Source organism: Notamacropus eugenii, chromosome 2 (genome assembly GCF_028372415.1).
Source record: "Notamacropus eugenii isolate mMacEug1 chromosome 2, mMacEug1.pri_v2, whole genome shotgun sequence".
NCBI classification, from domain to species: Eukaryota; Metazoa; Chordata; class Mammalia; order Diprotodontia; family Macropodidae; genus Notamacropus; species Notamacropus eugenii.
The window spans coordinates 218,018,436-218,024,435 of NC_092873.1; the positions used below are offsets into that span (position 1 = coordinate 218,018,436).

General features: G+C 35.4%; 1 protein-coding gene across 1 annotated transcript; it reads left to right on the plus strand.

Moving 5' to 3' along the window:
* Nucleotides 1–1,200: 1,200 nt before the first annotated feature.
* LOC140523814 (trace amine-associated receptor 7a-like) lies at nt 1,201–2,256 on the plus strand. Its single transcript, XM_072638461.1, has one exon. The coding sequence runs from the start codon at nt 1,201–1,203 to the stop codon at nt 2,254–2,256; it is 1,056 nt and encodes a 351-aa protein (XP_072494562.1).
* The last annotated feature ends 3,744 nt before the right edge of the window (nt 2,257–6,000 follow it).

A 6,000-nucleotide genomic window follows, 5' to 3' on the forward strand; every position in this document is an offset into this window, starting at 1 on the left:
GTTTGCGGTTTGGGGAATCAGTTAGCAATGGAAAAATTTCTAGAAATTTATTAAGGAGTTATGTTCTAACATGGGTAACCAGTACCTATGAAAGTACAGATTATTGTTTAATGATTAGGAGAAAGTGTAAAAGACACCTAAATATGTATAGATATGTGTATAATACATGTATATGTGTATATGTTTTTACACACTTGTAGGACACACTTGTGTCCTAAAAGAAAATGTCATTTTTACCTTTAAAATCTACATATTTAAATATATGCACATAAACATACATATATAGGTATATGTGTGCACAAATACATACATATATATACCTTTTATATATGTATATATATCTTACATATTTATATATGCACACATACACACATATGTGTATATATATACATATATATATATACATATATAGATAGATAGGATGCCAGTATATTCACCATAAATTTGACCATGAAAAAATAATCCATTGAAGAAAAAGACATACATATGAATGTGCAAATCTTACAAAACAGAATGCACAATTTTTGTTCCAATGGAATAAACAAGGATAGCAGAATAAATTCCTTACTAATGCTTATTGGGGAAAGGTTTCATCTCCTTGTTCACACCTAACTTCACAAGCATTGTCTCTTAGGGGTTTTCTGATACTTCTTGGCTGAGTTCCAGAAAGCTTGTGGTACTTTGCGAATTAACTCAGAGTGGATGACAGGAAGAAGGGCAGAGTAATAAAAGGCGACCCTTGAACCGAAAGATGCATTAGTGTCTCACTGAACTTTGCAGAGAAGCTTATCAAAGGTACACAACCAGAGGATTAAGGGGAACTGTTACCAGGCAGATAAAGACTGATTGTCTTGGTGCTGATACTTAGTCGACTTGTTGAAAGTATTTCTTAGTGGTTTTTAGATTAGGTCCTACTGAGTCAAATGAATATGTTCTGAGTATAACAAAGGATGAGGGCATCACTGTTTTTAGGAAAGGGGGAAAAGATTAAGCATTTGTATAATGAAAATAGTGCCAGGCAATATAAGTATTTTAAAAATATCATCTCAGTGAAATGGATCATGATTCATGAAGGATAATATTTTACTTTATACAGATATACATTTTATTTACCTTTCTTAGAAGGAAGATTGGAAATGTCAATAACAATTTTCTGTTATTATTAGGAAAACAAAGATATCCATAAGCTGAGGGAGAAGCATGTTGAGCAGCAGCAATGAGTCCCAGCCTACAGCTGTACAGCTCTGCTATGAGAACATCAATGGGTCCTGCATTAAAACTTCCTATTCCCCAGGACCCCGAGTCATCCTCTACCTGGTTTTTGGCTCTGCTGTTATCCTGGCTGTATTGGGAAACCTCTTGGTCATGATTTCAATCCTTCACTTCAAGCAACTGTATTCTCCAGCCAATTTTCTTGTTGCCTCCTTGGCTTGTGCTGACTTTTTGGTGGGAGCCACTGTGATGCCCTTTAGCATGGTGAGGTCAGTGGAGAGTTGCTGGTATTTTGGGGAGAGTTACTGTAAATTCCACTCCTGTTTTGATATGTCATTTTGTTATTCTTCCATTTTTCACTTGTGTTTAATCTCCATTGATAGATACATTGCTGTCACTGACCCTCTGGTCTATCCAACCAAATTCACTCTGTCAGTTTCAGGAATATGCATTGCATTCTGCTGGTTCCTTGCGATTACATTTAGTTTTTCACTTCTTTACACAGGTGCCAATGATGATGGGCTGGAGGAATTAGTAAGTGCCCTGACCTGTGTGGGAGGTTGTCAGATTGCTGTGAATCAAACCTGGGTACTGATAGACTTTCTGTTGTTCTTCATCCCCACTCTGATCATGGTCATTCTTTACTGTAAGATTTTTCTAGTAGCTAAAGAACAGGCTAGAAAGATAGAAAGTATGAGCAGCAAAACTGAGTCATTCTTAGAGAGTTACAAAGCCAGAGTGTCCAAGAGGGAGAGAAAAGCAGCAAAAACTCTGGGCATTGCAGTGATTGCATTTCTAATTTCATGGTTCCCCTATTTTATTGAATCAATAATTGATGCATTCCTAGGGTTCATCACCCCAACTTATATTTTTGAAATTTTAATGTGGTTTGCCTATTATAACTCAGCCATGAACCCTTTAATCTATGCTTTATTTTACCCTTGGTTTCGGAAAGCAATTAAACTGATTGTCACTGGAAAAGTCTTCAGAGGTCACACTTCAACAATGGATTTGTTTTCTGAACAAGTTAAGGTTTTAGATTAAAGAAGATAAAATCTGGAAGGAAGCTAAAAATGGAAGAGGTGAATTTATTATGGGATGAAGCTATATGCTCTCAAAATTCCAACTTCAGAGTTGATGTTTTATAAAATGGATTTACCATGCAAAATTTCAAGTGAATAGTGTTTACCAGCTGTTTTCAAAATTGTACTCCTGGTTCTGTCTTTTCTCATTTGACATTTGTTTTTGTTCATTATTTCTGTCTTGGACCAAGGGGTAAAAGGATTTTTTTTCTTCTCTAATGAATAAATATCTTATAGTCTTTTCTGTTTCCCTCTGGTAGCCTTTCATTTGCTACCAATAGATAAGCTTCTTATTTTACCTACTCTCATTCCTTTCAAGAACATCTCTGATATCTTATACTCCATTTAAAAGTTTTTAAAAAATATTTCACATAAATCCGAATAATTTCCTACTGTGTAGTTAATGATTGTATTTATTAAAATCAGTAACACTGAAACGTTTTCAACCCTTCTAGACTGTAGAATATTGTTGGAGTTTTTCCTTCTTTGCATTTTCTTTTTCTTTTTTAAAGAAAGTGAAGTGGGGGAGTCAATGAAGCTGAACCTCCCTGTGAAAGGAGCTCATATAATAACAATGGTTTTCTGTCCCAAAGTCCATGACTCTCATTATATTCTAGAAAATGAGAGAACTTAACTCTTCAGAAATTTTTTGATGGTTTTTTTTTTTGGTTGGGGAGTGTAAGTAGATTATATCATTGTTTCTTATACCATTACTTCATTAATAATAAAAATCACAATCATTTACATAATATACATACCAGGCACTGTGCAAAGCAATCACAAATATTTTCACATTGATTTTTCAGAATAACCCTTGTGAAGCATGTTCTATTATTATTCCCATTTTGCAGTTGAGAAAACTGAGGCAAACAGAGGTGAAGTGACTTGAAAAGGATTACAAATGTTTGAGGCTGGATTAGAATTTACATCTTCCCGACCTAAGACCCTTAATTGGATATACTATACCAAGTAGCTGCTCATTAGCAGCAGTACATACATATAAGAAAATATTACTAAATATTACCAAAAAAATACAATAACATCACATTACCAAACAAGCAGTTACAGCAAAATCTAATCTGTTTTTACTATATGCTCATTCCATTAATATAAGAGGTTACTTTAATCATCTAAGAGTCTGAAGTTAATATGGGATAGCACTGATTTTTAGGGTGTTGCCTAGTGATGTCCAACTCTTCTTTACCTGTTTGCAGTTTTCTTGGTAAAGATGTTGGAGTGGTTTGCCATTCCTGTCTCTAGCTCATTTTACAAAGGATCAACTAAGGCAAAGAAGTTAAGTGACTTGTCCAAGGTCACCCAGGTAGTTGTGTCTGAGGATACATGTAAACTCATGAAGATGAGTCTTCCTGAATCTACGCCCAGCACTCTATCTATTCACATTGCCACCTAGCTGCCGCAAGTTTAGGCTGCAGTTACAATCACACATATATGTATACGTACATGGCAGTATACAGGTACATCCATGCATGAATATATATTTACATGCATATATGTATACATATACAATGCATTTGCCAAACACATGCTTTCAAATATGTTGCAACTATGTATGTTATATTTTTCTTTGCTACTTATGGTGTAGTCATCAATTCCATAGAATGTACTTTCCTTTCTCCTTCAGTAAAAAGTACAGGAAATGTTAAGATTGCTGATACATTAATTTTAAATGTTTATGAACAAAATTAAAGATTTATATGAAAACAATGTTGAAATATTTTAATAATTTTTCTGTATTTTAATGCACAATGTGCGTATTAGAAAACATAATTCTCTTTATGTTGTGACTTGTGAAGTGAATATTAAAATGTCAGACAAACTATATCTTCCTTCCAACTTACTATTTTGTCTCATATCAGTCTTAGATCCCTGGTAGGAATTAGAACCTCCAGCTTGTTGGTCTGGGCTTCCAGTACAGCACAGATTCTTTATACCTAGACTTACCTGTGATCCAAGGGAAATTCAAAGATTTCTCATACTTTGATGTTGAACATTTGAGCATAGTTTAGTAACTGGTCTGGGGATGCTCTCAGTCTTTATTATACTATCTTGGTTATATGAAAGGATTGGGGCCTGGTTATATACTCCAGTTACAATATACAGTGGGAATAGAATGATTTTATACCTTAGATTTTTTTTTGCCACATCTTTCTAACTGGCATTTGCCTTAAAAAGGATAATCTAGTTCAGGGCTGTTATAGTGGACAAAGGGCACATCTGTGAGGAATATCATTCCCTGTAGTCTGCAGCTTCTATTGAGAAACCTGAGATAATCTATATTTTTGTTAGAGAGAAAGCCCTTATACCTACACAGATTGTTCGCTCCTTAAGACACAACTAAGGAAAATGAAGTAAAACACAGACATTAAAAAGGAATGTGGAGGATCACAGAATTAGTGCTGGAATGGACCTTAGAGGCCCTCAAATCTAAGGCCCTGATTTTAACAATGAGGAAACTGATGGTTAGAGAGGTTAAAGTGACTTGGCCACTAACACAGCTGACAAATGTCTAAAGGAGGATTTGAACTCAAGTCTTCTCAATTTCACATCCAAAATTCTATACCCTTTGCCACTTAACTGTATGATGGCTCCTGTGTCTGGAGAGTAGGCTCGTATTACCAAGGCTTCAGTCCCAAGTTGATGTATCTAAAGCCTTCCCATCCAAGCTGTTTACACTACACTGTGTTGTGCTTTTCCTCTTGCTGATAACACTGATGCTGAGAAGTCCCCTGCATCTTTGCTGGAGGAAAAGTATTTAGTTTATACTTCTTCATGAAAACAAATGCAAAGAGATTTTTCCCTGGGCCATAAAATCATTGTGTTGCTCTTTTCTGTCTTTACCCAATCTTGGCCTTCTTGGGCATGAAATACCATAGGAAACTAGGATTTTGAAAAGTACTTTATTGGAGCCATATTGCTCTGGATGGTAGCTGGTACTCATATTCCAACATTCCCTTGTAAAACAGGATTCCATATTCTGAAACATATTTTTCTGTTCCCATAATACTGATTTTGACAAAATTCACTCCATTCTCCTCTCCCCTAAATGTCACATTTCACTCCAGATGTGTAGAAGTCCAAATTTACTACCTATATGACTTCAGATTTACCTACATGGGTCTCAGTTATTTTTCATGATAAATAGGAAAATTGGACAAAGATGAACTCTAAGATACCCTAAATCAAAATCTTGTTTAGATAGGTTGGACGTTTCTGATACCTCTTCTGAGGTCGTATTCTTCTTAATGGTGTCCAGTGAATCCAGCTGAATTTCCATTGCAAGAGCTGGTCCATTTTCTCTTGCATTCCATGACATAAAAGGCTTATGAAGATAATGTAGCAATATTTAATGGTGCAATGTGTGGAGTAACAGTCCTTGAGTCAGGAAGACCCATCTTCTTGACTCCAAATCTGACCTCAGACACTTACTAGCTGTGTGACACTGGGCAAGTCACTTAACCCTGTTTCCCTATTTCTTCATGTGTAAAATGAACTGGAGAAAGGAATGTCAATCTACTCCAGTATTTTTGCCAAGAAAATGCCAAATAGAGTCACAAACAGTCACAGATGACTGAAAAAAAAAGAGGGAAAAATGATAAATGATAAAGTAGCACCTTACAAAACTTTGTAAATACTACAGGGAGTATTCCTAAATGATTTGGAGGTAACTGAGCTGTCTACTACAAGG